Below are 19260 nucleotides of genomic sequence, written 5' to 3'. Positions count from 1 at the left end.
TACTGTCTACATTTCATATATTTTTAAAAGTTCTGATTGTTGGAATGTTATGTGATCTTAAGGTCTGTATAGACAAAATTATGTACAAAAATTTGAAACTATTATATTTAAATGGGTATTTTATTTCTAGACATATAAAGCAGATTTGTTTGGACATATTTTGGAATTATTTCACTTTCTTTCTTTTAAGGGACATTAGTAAACCCGTACATGTCTGGATTTTTTTTCTTGGAAATGGAAAGGCCATTAGTAAAACGTTGATTAAAATGCAATTTTCCTATTGCTGTTCAGTAATCCCAATTATCTATATTTTTAGAAAAGTGTTTGAGATGCCTTTTGAAGTGATCTACATAAAGAAATGTATAAATGTTAGATATGTTTCTAATGATGAAGAAAACAAATGAGAGTTACTATATATCAAGTCATTTTGTAGCCCAATATGTGAGTATTGGAAAAGGTAATACTTCCAGATTAGTTTTTTAACCTGGTATATAGAAACTAGAATTATTCTACTAATTTTTTTTTTTTTTTTTTTTTTTTTTTTTTTGAGACGGAGTCTTGCCTGGCCTTACTCATTATTAGTAATTACAATTGGACCTAATTAGATATTTGAACATTTACAAGAGTCAGAATTAACTAATAAAGGCCAGGCGCAGTGGCTTATGCCTATGATCCCAGCACTTTGGGAGGTCAAGGCAGGCAGATCACTTAAGGTCAGGAGTTCAAGACCAGCCTGGCCAACATAGTGAAACCCTGTCTCTACTAAAAATCAAAAATCAGCCAGGCATGGTGGCATATGCCTGTAGTCCCAGCTGCTCGGGAGGCTACTCCAAAAAAAAAAAAAAACAAGAATTAAAGAAAAATATTGTCCATAAACACTGTAGTGGGAGTAATTTTAAAATGCAAAAATATGTTGTGAATAATGATCCTCTTAAAAAATGCCTAGCTCAGTTTTTTAAATGTATAGGAGTGTTATAGAAAATTCTTGAGAAAAATCTTAACATTGGACTAGAAGACTTTGGCAGTTTCCATGTAGTAATTTTTCTTTCTGGTTTTTTTTTTGAGATGGAGTTTCCTTGTTGCCAGACTGGAGTGCAATGGCGTGATCTCAGTTCACTGCAACCTCTGCTGCCCGGGTTCAAGCGATTCTCCTGCCTCAGCCTCCCAAGTAGCTGGGGATTACAGGCGTGTGCCACTACGCCTTGCTAATTTTGTATTTTTAGTAGAGACGGGGTTTCCATATGTTGGCCAGGCTGGTCTCAAACTCCTGACCTCAAGTGATCCACCTGCCTTCGCCTCCCAAAGTGCTGGGATTACAGGCGTGAGCCACCGCTTCCTGCCATAATTTTTTCTTTTGAGAAAAAAATTACTCCATTTGTTTTAGCTTTCATAAAATCTTACTTTTTTCTTCATATTTTATTCTCTAGAAAGTTTTAAAAAACAGGTTGAGGAGGCCGGGTGTGGTGGCTCATGCCTGTCCCAGCAGTTTGGAAGACGAAGGCGGGTGGATCATTTGAGGCCAGGAGTTCAAGACCAGCCTGGCCAATATGTGAAATCCCCATCTCTATTTAAAAAAATCATAACAGTTTGCAGCATATGAAGTTATCCCTTTTGTAGGTAAAAAGTAGTTACATAGCAGCAGTTTAATATGACTCAATGCCTATCTATCATACACTGTTGGTCAGATTGTAAAATCAAATGGTATGGATCAAATGCAATTTTAATTAAGTTGTAAATTCGCTAGTCATGCTCCCCGCTATTTGCAGGGTTCCAACAATAATATACATTGAGGCCTATATACTGTTTGTTTTAACTTTTAAAACTTAACAAATTGGCCGGGTGCAGTGGCTCACGCTTGTAATCCCAGCACTTTGGGAGGCCAAGATGGGTGGATCACTTGAGGTCAGGAGTTTGAGACCAGCCTGGCCAACATGGGGGAACCCCATCTCTACTAAAAATATAAAATTAGCCAGGCATGGTGGTGGGCGCCTGTAATCCCAGCTACTTGGGAGGCGGGGAGGCAGGAGAATTGCTTGAACCTGGGAGGCAGAGTTTGCAGTGAGCCGAGATCGCGCCACTGCACTCCAGCCTGGGCGACAGAGCTAGACTCTGTCTTAAAAAAATAAAATTATAAATCAAGCTATCTGTCAAATAAAATGTTTTATTTTATTATCTTGACAAATATACCTTCGTAATGACCTGTCAGACCAGGTTTGAATTTAGAATTCTCTGATTTTATAAGATTCCATAACAAAGCATGGCAATGCAGGGAGAGGTGGCCCCCGCCCACAGGGTGCCTCCTTTATTTCCTCATCCCTTGATTTGTTCTGCATCATGAAGAGCCTGGTGCATATATATTTATGTGGATCCCCCACCTATATGTATAAGATCTGGCTACAGCCCTGGTGTATACCATTGGTCCATTTCACTCTTAAGAGGTAAGAGGCCTGAGCAAGCCCTAGAAGCAGGCTTGGAGCTATTTGGGTGTTAGATGCACTTCTAGAAGGGGGCATCTGTTCTAGCTGGGCACATCACATTGGCAGTATGGATTCTTATCCTGTGGGGACAGAGTCAGAGTAAAGTCTTCTAAAGTGTGGGTTCAGGGTAGGGGCTCCTCTTACCTAGACCAAAGAGTGGTATTGTCTCTAGACATAAGGTTCTCTTTCAAATTGTATTTCTACTCCAAGGGTTTAAGTTGAAAACGAATGAGTAGATTCAAGAAAAAGAATTCTATAACATCCAACACTTAACGATTTAAAAAGAAAAGCCTGGTAACTAGAGTGGAAGGAAACTTCCTTAATCAGAGTATCTATGAAAAATCTATGGGAAAAAATCTTATTTAGTGGTAAAACTTTTCAAACATTCACATTAAAATTTAGAAACAAGTTAAAAGATGTCTATCCCCTACCTTCTGTATCGTATTAGAGGTCCTAACCATTGCAGTAAAATAAGGGGCTAAACAGTTTAAGACTTAGGAAAAAAATCTGAACTCACTAATAAATCTCGACATCTCTAAAAGTGGGACAGTATGTATATGCCTCCTGCTATGATGCAAGGAAGTACCTATGAAGTATTCTTGCAAAAACAAACAAAAACAAAAGCAAAAACTAATCAAGCCTCTAGATGTCACTGGCAGTTTCTGGAACAAATTAAGCATCACCATGAAGATGTAATCAGCAGAATCACAAAGTGGGGAATTCTATAGGACCAATGACTTAGATTCTTCAACAAATGGCATGGGGGGAAGAAATGGAGAGGGAATTGTCGTATGAACTAAATGCAATGTGACGATCTTGTTTGGATCCTGATTTTAACAAACTAACTGGAAGGAAGGGCATTTTTGAGACAGAAAACTGAACATGGAACAAGTATCAGATGATATTAAGGAATTACTAATTTTGTTGGGTATGATAATGGTATTATCAGCATGTTTTTGAAAAATAAGAAAAGGCAGGCTGAGTGCGGTGGCTCATGCCTATAATCCCAGCATTTTGGGAGGCTGAAGCGGATGGATCATGAGGTCAAGAGATCAAGACCATCCTGGCCAACATGGTGAAACCCCATCTCTACTAAAAAAATACAAAAATTAGCTGGGTGTGGTGGCACATGCCTGTAGTCCCAGCTACTCGGGAGACTGAGGCAGAAGAATCGCTTGAACCTGGGAGGGAGGCAGAGGTTGCAGTGATCACGCCACTGCACTCCAGCCTGGCGACAGAGCAAAACTCCGTCTCAAAAAAAAAAAAAAAAAAAGAGGCCTTGTCTCTTAGAGATATACGTTGAAGTATTTATGGGTAAAATAATATGATATCTGGATTTGCTTTAAAATATTCCAGGAAGGCTGGGCAAGGTGGCTCACGCCTGTAATCCCAGCACTTTGGGAGGCCGAGGCAGGCGGATTGCCTTAGGTCAGGAGTTCAAGACCAGCCTGGCCAGCATGGTGAAACCCCATCTCTATTACAAATACAAAAATTAGCCAGGCATGGTGGCAGGCACCTGTAATTCCAGCTACTTGGGAGGCTGAGGCAGAAGAATCACTTGAACCTGGGAGGCACAGGTTGCAGGGAGCCGAGCTTACACATTGCACTCCAGCCTGGGCGACAGAGCAAGACTCCGTCTAAGGGGGAAAAAAAAAAACCATTCTGGGAAAAACACAAAACAAAATGAAGAAAGTTGTGGAGAGGAGAGGTAGGATAGATAAAACAAGAATGGCAAATTGTTGAAGCTGAGCTGGGTGACAGGAACACAGGGATTCATTACATCATCTCATGTTTGAAAATTTTCATACTAAAAGTTTATTTTACAAATTAAAACATTAAATAAAACAATTTAAAAGGTTGGTGTTTGCATAATGTTCTTCTAAATAAAAAATCCTCAGTAACTTTAGACAATTTTTTAAAAGTCATTTTATCACATACTAGTTTCCATCTATCATAATAAGATTTTTTTTTTTTTTTTAAGACAGAATCTTGCTATATTGCCCAGGCTAGCCTTGAACGCCTGGGTTCAAGCAATCCTCCTGCCTCAGCTTCTCAAGAAGCTGGGATTACAGGTGTGTACCACTGTGCCTGGCACAGACAAAATATTAGAATAACAGAATTCAACAAGGTTTTTGGTACAAGATTGCTGTACAAAAATCCACAGTGTTGTTATACCCAATAATAGCTGAATAGAAAAAAAAAAAGGATGTGAAAAACAAAACTATAAAAGTATGAAAATAAAAACAAAAGTCTTAATGACCTCAGGAGAGGGAAGGATTTCTTAAAAAAGCTATAAATGTCAGCTATCATAACAACAGATTGATAAATTTGAATACATTGAAATTAAAATCTAGAGAACAAAAGCCCCATAAACAAAGAGGACAAGTGTCAACCTGGGAGAAGGTATTTACAACATATATACCAAGTGTTAACTTAAAAAGAAACCCAACAATGGACTGGGTGCGGTGGCTCACACCTGTAATCCCAGTGCTTTGGGAGGCTGAGGCAGAAGGATAGCTTGAGCCTAGGAGTTTGAGACCAGCCTGGGCAACAAAGCGAGACTCTCTCTCTCTCTCTCCCTTTAAAAAATGTATACATTAAAAAACCCCACAATGAATAAATTTAGAAAAGAAGGGGAGACTTTATGGCTTGCAAGGTTGCCATCCTGCAGGCTGGGAAGCGTGCCTCCAGAAACAGGCACTTTGAAGGAGAAGGGCTTGGAGTGTAGGAGCTTCAGGCTGAACAGGCTGGCTAAACATACATTTTCAACAGGTTACAGGAAGAGCTATGGATATTCATGAAAGTGGTCCTGACACGTGTATTGAACAAAAAACTCATGTAACATATGACCCATATTCACTCTGGGATGGAGACTTAACTCTTTTGTTGTTGTTGTTGAGACAGTGTCTTGCTCTGTCACCCAGGCTGGACTGCAATGGTGCGATCTCAGCTCACTGTAACCTCCACCTCCCGGTTTCAAGCGATACTCCTGCCTCAGCCTCCCGAATAGCTGGGATTACAGGAACCCACCACCATGCCTGGCTAATTTTTATATTTTTAGTAGAGATGGGATTTCCCCATGTTGGCCAGGCTGGTCTCAAGCTCCTGACCTCGTGATCTGCCCACCCTGGCTTCCCAAAGTACAGGCGTGAGCCACCACACCCAGCCGAGACTTAACATTTAAATGTATTACAATGAGCCCTATACATCGAAAGGTCTTTCAGGACATGAAGCCATGTAAATATGCAACCTCTGTAAACCAGCCAGAACCAGTCCATGGCCAGTGGTGTTCTTATCTGGAGAAAGTTACTGAAATCGACAAAAAGTTGTCCAGTGAAAGCTGTAGCTTCGCTGGTGAAACGGGGGCTGGGGATCAGTAAGTCAGCATCTGGTGGAGCTGCACATTGTTTTAATATTGTCTCTCTTGAGGCCTGTATTTGTTTAGCTGCTAGAGAAGAACTTGTGGCAGTTAGAACACAGTTTATTCTTTAAGTATAGGGGTGTGGGACTAAAGCCTTGCCTGGAATGGCTTTAGGTCTTGTTTATAATTTGGCATCTGATTGCCAGAGTCTGTTCTGTCAGTCTTATCATCTCTGTTTTAACATTAATGCTGGCCAGCTGTGTCTAAACCACAAAAGAGAGGGAGTATAACAAGGTGTGTCTAACCTGTTCCACCGTGGTCTAAAACTCAGTTTTAAGGTTTTCTAGGATCCCCTTGGCCACAAGGGGGCCTATTCTGGTGGTGGGGGACTTAGGAGTTTATTTTTAGTTTATACAGTCAGTGAATAGAGCAGGCTATCTAATGACGTACACATCATTTGTGAAAGAAAACTCCGTAGCAAACTTTATAAAGGTAAGAGTGGACAGTTCACAGAAGAGGAAATAAGGTTTCATAAGTATGGAAGAATGCACCACTTTGTTAGGGAAATATAAATTGCAATTTTCACAGTGGTAAAAATGATAAAAGTCTGACCATATCTTGTGTTGAAGAGAATGTGGAGCAAAGAGAACTCATCAATGCTAGTGAGGGTGTAAACTGATAAAATAGTACATACATTATTAAAGACATTCTTGAAGCTGGGTGTGGTGGCTCAGGCCTGTAATCTCAACATTTTGGGAGGCAGAGGCAGGCGGACTGCTTGAACTCAGGAGTTTTGAGACCAGCCTGGGCAACATGGGTGGTCTCTACAAAAAAACAACAACCTGTCTCTACAAAAAATACAAAAATTAGCCGCGTGTGGTGGTGGGTTCCCATAGTCTCAGCTATTTGGGGGAGAGGCAGGAGGATTACTTAAACCTGGGAGGTCAAGCTGCCGTGAGCTGAGATGGCACCACTGCAATCCAGCCTAGGGGAAAAAGTGAACCCGTCTCAAAAAAAAAAAAAAAAAAAAAAAAAAAAAAAGGAGGGAGAGAGAGAGAGGTTGAGATTCTTGCATATATGCACAAGGAGAGCCATACAAGGATATATTTTATGTAAACAATTGAAACAACCCAAATTTTGTCCATGCTTAGGGAAATGGAAAAATAAATTGTGATATATGTATTTATTCAAGGAAATACCATGGGTAGATCCTTAAAAAGTAATGTCCAATAAGAAAAATGATTTGGAGAACATTAGAGTATAAGTTTACATACGTTAAAAAACACCCCAAATGACACTAAATGCATGTTTCTATAAACATGTTTAAGCATCATAAAAGTAAAAATAAAAGTGGACTAGAATTACACTTTTATTTTTATAAAATAGAATTTTATACCCATAAAATTCATGGTAGAAGTGGCCTATGCCAAGAGAGGAAAATGAAGCAGGGAGGAAAGAGGAATTGAATTCTGTCATATTTAATTTCTTGTGAAAAATCTGGGACAAAAATGAAAAATGTTAAATTTTAAAATTCTCAGTGATAGGCCAAAAATATTTGTTTCATAATTACTTGCACTTTTTTTTTTTTCTTTTTGAGACGGAGTCTTGCTCTGTCGCCCGGGCTAGAGTGCAGTGGCCGGATCTCAGCTCACTGCAAGCTCCGCCTCCCGGGTTCACGCCATTCTCCTGCCTCAGCCTCCCGAGTAGCTGGGACTACAGGCGCCTGCCACCGCGCCCGGCTAGTTTTTTGTATTTTTTAGTGGAGACGGGGTTTCACCGTGTTAGCCAGTATGGTCTCAATCTCCTGACCTCGTGATCCGCCCGTCTCGGCCTCCCAAAGTGGTGGGATTACAGGCTTGAGCCACCGCGCCCGGCTACTTGCACTTTTTGAATAAAAAATAAAATCTTTTGGAAATTAAAAAAATCGGCGATTTGTCATGGTGATTTTCTTAAAAGACTAAGGTGTCTAGTGGGATACAGAAGACTTGCTGATTTTATTTTAGTTTATTTATTAATTTTTTTTTTTTTTTTGAGACGGAGTCTCGCAATGTCGACCGGGCTGGGGTGCAGTGGCGCGATCTTGGCTCGCTGCAACCTCTGCCTCCCGGGTTCATGCGATTTTCTTGCCTCAGCCTCCCGAGTAGCTAGGATTACAGGCGCCCGCCACCACGCCCGGCTAATTTTTTTGTATTTTCAGTGGAGACTAGGTTTCACTATGCTGGCCAGGCTGGTCTCGAACCCCTAATCTCGTGATCCGCCCGCCTCTGCTTTCCAAAGTCCTGGGATTACAGGAGTGAGCCACCGCGCCTGGTCTTATTTTAGTTTTTATGGCAATTTTTGAATTTGTAATTGGGTGAGAATGAAAGTGTTATAAATTTCACCTTAAATGAAAATTTATTAGTTTTCTGATGACAAAAGTAGTCACATCTGACGTAAGGGGATTTCATGGTCTTTTTCTGAGCTTGCCTCCTGGATAATTCTTACTGCATTATGTAATCTGTAGTAATATACAGCCAAGAGCAGTTTGGAGGGTTCCGGGAAGCACATTTGTTTTGCTTACCACCCATGGGAAAGATTCCACGTGGTCCTAGAGGCATACGTGTTCTTATGTTACAGTATTTTAAATATTCACTGGCCGCTGAAATTTAAAATGGATGAAAAAGAAACTCTCTTAAGTAGCGTTCTTGAAACTGCTTTATCAAACTCAGTTCATATTTTCAGTTGGAGTTCGTGATGTGTGTGAATTTCCTTTCAATAAACCCCGAATGTTTTAGTAATACAGCTATTGGGAACTTCGATTACTGTAGGTCTTAGGGGAGGCTCGCTTGGACTTTGACTAAATACTATGTTTTAGAAACTTATCTTTAGGAGATAAATTTGGGGGGGTTATCTTTTATATTTGCTTTGTTTCAATTTATTTAAATAAAAGTAGGCTTTCTAGAAGTATGTTTTATAGTACTACTTACCTCGGATACTGTGCCAGTTAAGCAGTTTTCACGAATGTGGAAAAATAGTAGTGTTTTTCTTTCATACATACGTATATGAAGAATTTTTACACTAATAGAGAATTATTTGTAAAAATTAAACTAAATTTACTGTTAGTCTCTAATTTTGTTCTGAGATAGCCACGCTGTGGTATTAAGAAGGATAATCAAGGAATAAGCCAGAATGTTCAGAAAGGGGCTTTACTTTTTATTTGTAATGTTGATAAATTTTGTTCAGTCGAAGTGATGTCTGCGTGTCCTACCCCGCCTCCCCCATAAAACAGCGGGACAGAAAGTCCTGAAAACTCCAAAAGGGAAATATTTACTCAGAGGTCTGTTTAAATTTGGTTAGTCTCTGACGTTCTCCTGTGTCGTACTAATTCCCTCGTGCGGCAGAAGCAGTTTGTCTTTACTCGGCCACCGTCTCGTCAGCGTTACGGAGTATTTTGTCCGCCTGCCGCCGCCGTCCCAGATATTAATCACGGAGTTCCAGGGAAGAGGAACTTGTGATATGGGGGAGTCGGGAGGTGTTGCCGGCATCATGGAGTCACCTTTTAGCCCGGGACTTTCTCACAGGCTGGATGAAGATTGGGGTGAGTGGGATCCGATAATGCATCAGGTTGGCTCGGCTTCGCATCTACAGGTTTCTTCCTCCCTACTTCCGCCCAGTTGTGGTGACAGGTGTGGACCAACCCTGCCTGGTTAGTGAGGCCACTCGTCACTCTCGTTCGTGCCCCTGTGAGAGTCTGGGAGGATCGTTCGGCTTCTGTCCTGACCACAGGGAGAGTAGAATATTGTCTAACTGGAGTTAACTATCGTTTTTCACTGTTCCCGTTGGGGAAGTACTGGATGATCTTTTTGTGTGGCTAACACTGGACGTCGTTAGGAGGTTTAGGGCAAGATGGCTGGGACCGCCAAAAAGGCTGCAAGCTATTTCCTGAGTGTGAAATGTGGGCGGTGAGCACAATGGAGTGGGTTTTTATGTGCTTGATGTGCATGAGAGAATGTGGTCATATACAAGAAATCCTAATCTTACAGGTTTTACTATTGGTTTAAGCCTGATGTCCATCTTGGGAGAAAAGCAAAACACCCAAGCACCTGACCTCGGGTCCCTGCTTAGCTAGACCTAATACTCATGGTAGAATCCTGACTGCTTTCCAGATACAGCTCTTAATTTTCTTGCTAATGGATATTTTGTTTGGTTTTGGTAGTCAGGAAGAGTGGAATGGAATGAGGTGGAAATGAGAATGGAGAAGTTTTGTTATCTAAGTATTTAGAGGAGACTTTTATTCTCCTCTTGATTGCAAGATATAATAGTAATATTGTTCTTAGGTTCCAATATGAATTTGGGATTGTGTAGGTTCCTAAATGGGCACCCTAGTGAGCCTACACCACTCATCAGCCTCGGAATTGAGGGGAACCCAGTTTATCTTTCTCTCTTGGATCAGCATTCTCAATAGCATGAGTGGAAGGAATCTCAACTATTGATTGAACAAAGTCATTTAATTTTTTCAAGGGCAGATGTTCTCTAAAACTATATTCTATTGGAGATTTATTTCAATCCTTGGGTAGATTTTCTAAGAGTTGCTGGAAAACTTAAGACTTCTATTCCCATTTTCCTAAGCCAAGTACATTAGTAACAGTAACCATTCATTTAGCACTTTCTTTGTGTCACTGCTAAACTCTCGACATGCAGTATTTTGTTTAATCCTACCAACAGTCCAATGAAGTACTGTTTATTTTAGAGATGAGGAAACTGAGGCTAACAGAATTTGTGCTCAGATTCTTGAAGCTAGTTAATGGCAGAAGAAGGATCAGATCGGGTTTTTCGACCTCCAAAGTCTGTACCTCTAGTATCTATTCTATAATGCTTTCCTAACTCGTGTCTGCAGAGTTTATTCTTCCTAAGATCCCTGGTTATTAATAAGACTACTTGAATATATTGGGTAGTTATGATTTGTTTTTGTCAGCTAGTCAGCTGTTATATTTTCATGACTTTTCTTTTTCTTTTTGAGATGGAATTTTGCTTTTGTTGCCCAGGCTGGAGTGTAATGGCACGATCTCAGCTCACCGCAACCTCCACCTCCTGGGTTCAAGCGATTCTCCTGCCTCAGCCTCCCGAGTAACTGGGATTACAGGCATGCACCACCAAGCCCAGCTAATTTTGTATTTTAAGTAGAGACGGGGTTTCTCCATGTTGGTCAGGCTGGTCTGGAACTCCCCACCTCAGGTGATCCGCCCACCTCGGCCTCCCAAAGTGCTGGGATTACAGGTGTGAGCCACTGTGCCTGGCCAGCAACATTTCTTAAACTATAACTGTGGGACACTTCCTCATGGCAGTATTTTATGTTGTCTTCTGATACCCAGGCTGCTTTTTCCTGACTTATCTGATCACTTGACTTAATGTCCTCTAACAGAGCATTCTGTTCTTTGTAGTCAGTTCACTGACTCACTTCTATCAGGTATCCTGCCCTGCCCCTCCCTGAATGTGCCCATTTCCATTGTTTTCCAGGTTTCTCTTTTCAAACTGTTAACAGTCTTCTCTTCTTTGAACACTTTAATTCCTTAGGTGTTCAGTAAGTAGGATAGATTTTGTTGGCAATAGAGTGAAACACTATTGTCTGCTAGTGTTTCATTCTGTGACAGTTGCTGTTTTGGATGTTCAAGTACTTCACTGATTTACTTGTTTTATTTTTTTTTTCTTTTAGAGACAGGGTCTCACTCTGTCGCCCGGGCTGGAGTGCAGTGATGCAATCATAGTTTACTGTGACCTGAAACTCCTGGGCTCAAGTGATCCTTGCATCTCAGCCTCCTGAGTCGCTAGCACTACAGGTGCACACCACCACCATGCCTGGTTAATTCTTAATTTTTGACTTTTTGGTAGAGACAGGGGTCTTGCTGTGTTGCCCAGGCTGGTCTCCAACTGGCCTCAAGCAGTCATCCTGCCTCAACTTCCCAGGTGCTGGGATTACAGGCTCAAGCCACCGTGCCTAGCCTTGATTTTTTTTTTTTTTAATATTAGATACTATCTAGTTAAAATTTTAAAATCAGATTATGTAGTTAGTATGTCTCGTGATTTTAACAACTCTAAACAATTTAAATAAAGTGATTAACTCAGAAGAGCCTGTGAGGGATGTGCTTTCCTTTTTCTTTTTAACTTAGGTAATGAAATTTAGAACAAGGGTCTTCAAACATTTTCTGTAAAGGTCCAGATGGTAAATATTTTAGGCTTTGTGATTACATGGTCACTGTTGCAACTACTCGAGTCTGCTGTGATAGTGCAGAAGCAACCAGAGACAACATAAACAAGTGAGCATGGCTGTGTTTCTATAAAGCTTTATAGACACTGAAATTTGAATTTCACATAATTATTTTAAATAATAGGCCTACTTTTTAAGTATAATTATAGATTTACACAATAATTGAGCATATAGTACAAAGAGTTCCATGTACTTCCCCTCAATCCCCAGCCTCCCCTATTGGTAACATTTTGCATTAGTGTGGTACATTGGTTGCAACTGATAAGCCAGTATTGATACATTATTATTAACTTATTATTATAAGCCCATAGTTTAAAGTTCACTCTGTTGTACATTCTATGGCAGGGGTCCCCCGCCTTTTGGCACCAGGGACTGCTTTCATGAAAGACAATTTTTCCATAGGGGGTGGGGACAGGGAGGCACAGGAGATGTTTTTGGGATGATTCAAGTGCATTACATTTACTGTGCACTTTATTTGTATTGTTATTACACTGTAATATATAATGAAATAATTATGCAACTCAACATAATATAGAATTAGTGGGACCCCTGAGCTTGTTTTCCTGCAACTAGACAGTCTCATCTGGGGGCGATAGGAGACAGTGATTAGATCATCAGGCATTAGATTCTCATAAGGAACATGCAATCTAGATCCCTCATGTGCAGTTCACAATAGGGTTCGCGCTCCTGTGAGAATCTAATGCTGCTGCTGATCTGATAGGTCGTGGAGTTCAGGTGGTAATGCAAGTTATGGGGAATGGCTGTAAATCCAGATGAAGCTTCACTCACTCACCCACCTGCTGCTCACCTCCCGCTGCGTGGCCTGGTTCCCAACCTGTTCTATGGGTTTTGACAAATGTATAATGACATGTGGCCGTAATTACAGTATCATACAGAATAGTTTCACTGCCCTAAAAAAGCCCTGTGCTCTACCTATTTTTTCCTCCCTCCTTTTCCCCGTCTCTGGTCAGGTAACCACTGATATTTTCACTGTCTCCATAGTTTTGCCTTTTTCAGAATGTCATATAGTTGGAATCATACAGTATGTAGCATTTTTGAATTGACTTCTTTCACTTAGCAATATGCACTTAAGGTCTCTCCATGTCTTTTCATGGCTTGATAGCTCATTTCTTCTTAGCACTAAATAGTATTATATTGTATGGATGTTCCATAGCCTATTAGTCTGCCTAGGCTGCCATAAGACAACACCACACACTGAGTGGTTTAAGCAACAGAAATTTATTTTCTCACAGTTCTGGAGGTTAGAGTTCAAGATTAAGATGGCACCATGTTCAGGTTCTGGTTAGGGCCCTCTTCCTGGCTTGCACATGGCTGCCTTCTTGTGTCCCTACATGGCATTGAGAGAGAGAATCTTCTTCTTCTTATAAGGCCACAGTCCTATCAGATTAGCGCCCCACTTTTATGACCTCATTTAACCTTAATTACCTCCTAAAGACTGTATCTCTCGATATAGTCGTATTTGGGGTTAGGGCTTCAACATAAGAATTTTAGAGGACACAGTTTAGTCCATAAATTCACAGTTTGCTTATCTACTTGCCTATTGAAGCACATCCTGGTTGCTTCCAACTTTTGGCAATTACATATAAAACTGCTGAAAACATTTGTGTGCAGGTTTTTGTGTGGACATGCATTTTCAAATTGTTTGGGTAAATATCAAGGAGTACAATTGCTGGATTGTATGGTAAGAACATGTTTTTTGTTTGTTTTGTAAGAAATTGCCAAACTGTCTTCCAAAGTGGCTATATGATTTTGCATTCCCACTAGCAGTGAATGAGCATTTCTGATGCTCCACATCCTTGCTAACATTTGGTGTTGCCAGTACTTTGGATTTTAGTCATTCTAATAGGTGTGTAGTGGTATCTTGTTTTAATTTGCAGTTTCCTGATGACATATGATGTTGAGCATCTTTTCATATGCTTATTTGCCATCTGTATGTTTTACCCTCCTCTCTCCTTCTCTCTTCTCTTTTACTCTTGCTTGAATTTGTGCAAAAGATACTTTTTCTGTCTTCTTCTTTCTTCCCTCCTCCTCCTCCTTTCTTCTTTCTCCTTTTTCCTTCTGTCAGCTGTACTTAAAATATGTGTATCAAGATGATAAGCTTCCGTCTGCCACTGTGGTTTCTTTTATGTCTTCAGTCTCTTCTATGAAGGTTCTCTTGGCTTTCTAGCACTAAACCAAAATCTGGTGCTCCCAGATGACACAACTTCCCTTAATGCCCTGGTGAACGGTTGCTAATTTTATTCTCAAAACCTTTTCACCATAGGGCCTCTGATGGTGGGATAGGTGTCTCCATTGTCCTTCAGTACTATTCTCCTTTCCTCCTCTCTAAAAATATCTAAGTTTAAATCTCATTTTGTCACAATATCCCATCCTCTACCTCTCCTGATTCCTGGATCACTCTCTTTCACTTTTTTTTTTTTCTTTTAGAGATGGAGTCTTATTCTTTTCCTGGGTTGGAGCTGGAATATGCGGTGGAGCAATCACAGCTCACTGCATCTTCAGAATCCTGGAGTCAAGGGATCCTCCTGCCTCAGTCTCCCAAGTAGCTGGGACTACAGACAAATGCCACCATGCCTGGCTTCTCCTTGACTTTTTGAAAAAATTTTGCCTCTAGCTTACTGTTACTTTCTTCACCATTACTTGCATCATGATTCTTGGATGATTTCAGTATCCTTAGAGAAGATCCTTCAGATACACTGACCTCTCATTTTCTGGACCTCGTCTTTATCACTGATTGCACCTTTTACCCAGTCTCGACCATTTGCTTTCCTGATCATAAGCCTAAGTCTTGTCACTACCAATAACATCTCACTTTCAAACATCCTGCTCTGACTACCTTCACCTGTTTTACCAGCTTACTCCCTTTAGTATTCCAGTTTCAATAGTTGTTCAGTCCTTCTGAGATTTTGCCATGTTTCCAGTGTCTCTCATTCCCTTCAGTTCATCACGTCCCCCTTACCCAGTTTAAATACCATGAACAATCATTGTCACCATTTCCTTCCTTTCACCTTTCATATCTTTGTCTCTTGTCTTGTGGGTTTCTCTTGGATAAACCTGTTAGTTAAATTCAGTTTTGCCCACTTCACGCCTGCCTTACTATAGCTGAATGTGGCTGAAAAAAACACTTCAGCTATCCTGACTGGTCTCACTTTAAGTGTTGCCAGACCAATCATATTTCCCTGGTCCTTTTACTGTCCCACTCTGATGATTGCATTATAAAGTTTCTTCTATCTTCAAACCTCCAACATCTCTCCCATCCTTTGAATCAGAAGAGAGCTTCTACAGCCTCCCACTACCTCATTTACCCACCTACCAACATGTTTGCTTTCTCTTTTGTTGCTGAGAGTGAGTGGCTTCTTGCTCCTAGCTAGAGCCACTCCTTCCATATGTGCTTTAGATCCTTCCTCTTTTCTTCAAGAATATTGCTCAAGCTATTCTTCCTCCTGTTTCCTGCGTCAGCATTTCCCCTCTCTACTAGATCATCTCTGTCAGTAAATGAACATGTTATTTCTCCTAGAAGTACTGTTTCTATATCTAGATAGTACTCTAGAGTAAAAAAAACCAAAACAAAACCAACAAACTCAAAACTCTCTTCAATGTTACTTCCTCTCTTGCTGTTACTGCATTTCTCTACTGTATGTTATGGCAGAATTCCTTTTAAAAAATCTCCATGTTCACTGCTGACTCTAGTTTTTTATTTCTCATTGTCACTTGAACCCAGTCCAGTCAGGTGCCACTGCTCCACAGAAACTGGTGTTTTAAAAAAAAATTTTTTTTTTCAATTTTTTTTTTTTTGAGTCTTGCTCTGTTGCCCAGGCTAGAGTGCAGTGGCACGACCTTGGCTCACTGCAACCTCCGCCTCCCGGATTCAAGCGATTCTCTTGCCTCAGCTTCCCCAGTAGCTGGGGGATTACAGGTGCCTGCCACCATGCCTGGCTAATTTTTTTTTTTTTTTGAGACAGAGTCTCTCTCTGTCACCCAGGCTGGAGTGCAGTGACTCACTGGGCTCACTGCAAACTCCACCTCCCAGGTTCACGCCATTTTTCTGCCTCAGCCTTCCGAGTAGCTGGGACTGCAGGCGCCTGCCATGTCGCCTGGCTAATTTTTTTTTTTTTTTTTTTTTTTGCATTTTTAGTAGAGACGGGGTTTCATTGTGTTAGTCAGGATAGTCTCGATCTCCTGACCTCATGATCCGCCCACCCACTGCGGTGTCCCAAAGTGCTGGGATTACAGGCGTGAGCTACTAAATTTTGTATTTTTAGTAGAGACGGGGTTTCACCGTGCTGGTCAGGCTGGTCTCAAACTCCCGACCTCAGGTGATCTACCTGCCTCGGCCTCCCAAAGTGCTGGGATTACAGGCATGAGCCATCATGCCTGGCCTGAAACTGCTGTTTTTAAGGACACTACTGTTTTCCACATTGCTAAACCCAGTGACTGCGTCTCATCTTGTTAAACTTACAAGGAGTAAATGAATGAATAAATGGGCAAGATGGAGGTGAGGTGGGAAAGCTTGCTGAGTACACTAAAAATAATAACTACCATCGTTTACTACTGTTGAAGGAAATCTAATAGTGTGGGACTAGTGCAAAGGATATAGAAATAGGCAATAGGTTTTAGAGATACTTCAGGGTAACTAATGCTAACAGTTTCTCATGGATTCTTTCAGAATGTTCTATAAATATACAAGTATATTTATCAACCCATCTTCAGTTATATTTTTAACCACAGAAAAGTCGAAAGATAAGTACATTGATAAACCTGCATTTTCCTTATCTAGATTTACCAACTGTTAACATCCTGCCACATTCACTTTATCTCTTAATATTACCCACACTTTCCTCCTCTTTCACATCTTAAAGTGGGCTGCAGATAATATGAAACTCCTAAACACTTCACCATGTATTTCCTAAGAATGAGGAAATATTTATTTTTAAAAAGCATCAATTCATTTTAATATATTTACACTTCAAAGGTAACATCGCAGGGTTCTTTTTCCCCGTCTTGCACTATATGCTTGTATTTCTCTTCTGCCACTATGAGAATCCTGACTCCCAATAACATCCTTTGTTGCCGGGCGCGATGGCTCAAGCCTGTAATCCCAGCACTTTGGGAGGCCGAGGCAGGTGGATCACGAGGTCAGGAGATCGAGACTATCCTGGCTGACATGGTGAAACCCCGTCTCTACTAAAAATACAAAAAAACTAGCCGGGCATGGTGGTGGGCGCCTGTAGTCCCAGCTACTCGGAGGGTGAGGCGGGAAAATGGCGTGAACCCAGGAGGCGGAGCTTGCAAAGAGCCGAGATCGCGCCACTGCACTCCAGCCTGGGCGGCACAGCGAGACTCCATCTCAAAAAAAAAAAAAAAAAAAAATCCTTTGTTTTTATAGGCTCACTTTAGCAGCTCTGTTGGAAATAGACTGAAAGAGGGGCAAGGGCAGAAGTAGGGAGACATTTTGGAAGCTACTATAGCAATCCCCATGAGTTACAATAGTAGCAGTGGAGTAATGGGAAGTAGTTGGATTATGGATATGTACACACACACACGCATATACACATGTATATATACATACATTTGAAAATTTTGAAATAGTTTGAAACCTATAGAAAAGTTGTAAGAACAGTGCAAAGAACTCTTGCATGCCCTTTACCAGATTCCTCAGTTGTTAAATTTTGCCGCATTTACTCTATTTCTCTCTTTGTGCCTTTCAAGAGAGAGAGATGTGTTGACCCATCACCTTTAAATACTATAGTGTATATTCTCTATCCTTCTACCCCCCAAAACAAGGCCACATTCCTATGTCACTACCCTATATTTCTTCCAGTCAGGAGATAAACATTGATACAATGCTATCATTCAATTCAAAGACACCATTCAAAGTTTGCCATCTGTTTCAATAATGATTTGTTTTTCTAGTCTAGGATTTTACTTGCAAACATTCATTGCTTTTACTTCTTGTGTCTCATCAGTGTCCTTTAATCTGGAACAGTTCTTTAGTCTTTTCCTGTCTCTAATGTCCTTGACAGTCTTAAAGAGTACAAGTCTTTTATTCTACAAGATGATCCTAAACCACTAAGGGATTCCTTGGAGAAATGACCAATTCTAGGGCTGGGAAATTGCAGGGAAAGTGCAAAATCAGCCCAGAAAATCTTGTGCCAGAAATTCTCAGCAAATGAACATGTTAAAAAGAACAAAGGCCCCAATATGAATGAACTCCCAGTGGTCAAATCTGGGAAAATTTGAGCATCAGAATAAAATGAGGGTATACATTGTAGTGTAAATACTATGTGATGTTCCTATGCCATCATATCGTCCTGTGATATATTCACATGATCACTTGGTCAAGTTGTTATCTTCCAGGTTTCACCACTGTAAAGCTACTGCTTCCCATTTTGTATTTTATTGCTATTTTGGGGGAGATAATCTGACATGACACCAATATCCTTTTCTTATTAAACCTCTAACCATGAGCCCTAGCCTCATTAATAACCCCACTCTATATCAGTTACCACTCTAATGGTTGCCAAATGGTAACTATCTAACTCTATCATTCTATCATTCTATCATCGTTAATTGACATTGTACTATAAGAATTCCTTCCTTCCTTCCTTCCTTCCTTCCTTCCTTCCTTCCTTCCTTCCTTCCTTCCTTCCTTCCTTCCTTCCTTCCTTCCTTCCTTCCTTCCTTCCTTTTTTTGGCGCGATCTTGGCTCATTGCAAGCTCCACCTCCCGGATTCACGCCATTCTCCTGCCTCAGCCTCCCAAGCAGCTGGGACTACAGGCGTCTGCCACCAAGCCCGGCTAATTTTTTGTATTTTTAGTAGAGACGGGGTTTCCCCATGTTGGCCAGGATGGTCTCAATCTCCTGACCTCGTGATCCGCCCGCCTTGGCCTCTCAAAGTGCTGAGATTACAGGCGTGAGCCACCGCGCCCGGCCCCTTCCTTCCTTCTTTCCTTCTGTGATGAACTTATTGATTTCTTTTTTATTTGGTGGTTGGTAAACCACTACTCTCATTTTATTCTGATTCTCAGATTTTCCCAGATTTGACCACTGAGAATTCTTTCATATTGGGGCCTTTGTTCTTTTTGACATGTTCCTATCATTTGCTGAGAATTTCTGGCACAGCAAGATTTCCAGGCTTATTTTGGCACTTTCCCTG

The 19260-nt window shown here is 40.9% G+C and overlaps 1 protein-coding gene across 3 annotated transcripts in view; it reads left to right on the top strand.

Annotated features, from left to right (window-relative positions):
- The first annotated feature begins 9278 nt into the window (after nucleotides 1–9278).
- Nucleotides 9279–19260, top strand: part of ATF6 (activating transcription factor 6) — a 188473-nt gene continuing 178491 nt past the window's right edge. The window contains exon 1 of one of the 3 annotated variants that reach the window (XM_073008195.1): nucleotides 9279–9415. In XM_073008195.1, the coding sequence (XP_072864296.1) occupies nucleotides 9334–9415 (82 nt within the window). In that variant the 5' untranslated portion in view covers nucleotides 9279–9333. The remainder of the gene's footprint in view (nucleotides 9416–19260) is intronic. The other 2 variants (XM_073008194.1, XM_007976372.3) reach the window with 2 other exon arrangements.

The sequence above is a fragment of the Chlorocebus sabaeus genome, chromosome 20, assembly GCF_047675955.1.
Source record: "Chlorocebus sabaeus isolate Y175 chromosome 20, mChlSab1.0.hap1, whole genome shotgun sequence".
Taxonomy (NCBI): domain Eukaryota; kingdom Metazoa; phylum Chordata; class Mammalia; order Primates; family Cercopithecidae; genus Chlorocebus; species Chlorocebus sabaeus.
The sequence above is the reverse complement of the archived record's forward strand: the minus strand, read 5'-3'. Positions and strand labels throughout refer to the sequence as shown.